Below are 806 nucleotides of genomic sequence, written 5' to 3'. Positions count from 1 at the left end.
TATCGTTTCTCTGAGTGTAAAAAGATCTTTACGTATTTTGAAAGGATGCAAACGAATCCCATTATTGAAAAAAGTAGAGACGATTATCTAGAAACAGTTTTAGAACGGGGCATGCTTGAGAAGAACGATCGTTCATGTATTGATATTGTAAAGGGGTGCAGAAAAATTATTTTAGACATTATGAGCTCTATAAGAAAAAGTATAAGAGATATAGGATCTGCTGATATGAAAAACAAAATTAGAGAGTATAGAGAACGGTACCGAACAAGCACTGAAGAGAGAGATGGTATATATGCTGAAGATCATCCTTACATTGTAGCTTTGAAAAAAATCGATGATTGTTTCGGGGAACTTAGAGAGAAATTTTTGACAGTGCATCACATTATCAATTTTTACGATTATAAAATGGACAGAATTATTAGAACCTACGCATCTCAGTTGTGTTACAGTTACAGATTTGTGCATTATTGGCTTCATATCTTAACGAGATTATTTACTGATGTAGTTCAAGTGTGGAATTTGCCAGAAGAATTGCCTTGCCAGCTGTTTGAAACTTGTGAAGAAAAGAAAAATGTGCTAGTAGTGCGAAGAAAGTTAGTACAAATAATGAAAAAATTTAAGGAATGTGTTGAAGACGGGAGCTACAAGCCTCATATGTACAAAGAGATGGAAACAGTTACTGACGCATACCATATTTATATGTACACCAAAATATTTTATGATCAGTTATGTGAAGGGTTTAGAATTTTCTTCAGGGGGTAAGATTCATGTGGTACATGACGTATATAATGAAATTTGCGCACGGA

General features: G+C 34.0%; 1 protein-coding gene across 1 annotated transcript; it reads left to right on the top strand.

The window, feature by feature from the left end:
- Positions 1–45: 45 nt before the first annotated feature.
- On the top strand, positions 46–756 carry PCYB_001230 (hypothetical protein; the record flags this gene model as incomplete). The annotated part of the gene is made up of 1 exon (XM_004228273.1): positions 46–756. A coding segment is annotated over one exon (711 nt), but the record flags the coding sequence as incomplete, so codon positions are not given.
- Positions 757–806: the final 50 nt, after the last annotated feature.

This window comes from Plasmodium cynomolgi (genome assembly GCF_000321355.1).
Source record: "Plasmodium cynomolgi strain B DNA, scaffold: 0006, whole genome shotgun sequence".
NCBI classification, from domain to species: Eukaryota; Apicomplexa; class Aconoidasida; order Haemosporida; family Plasmodiidae; genus Plasmodium; species Plasmodium cynomolgi.
Note: the sequence above shows the minus strand (reverse complement) of the source record. Positions and strands in the feature narration are given on the sequence as shown.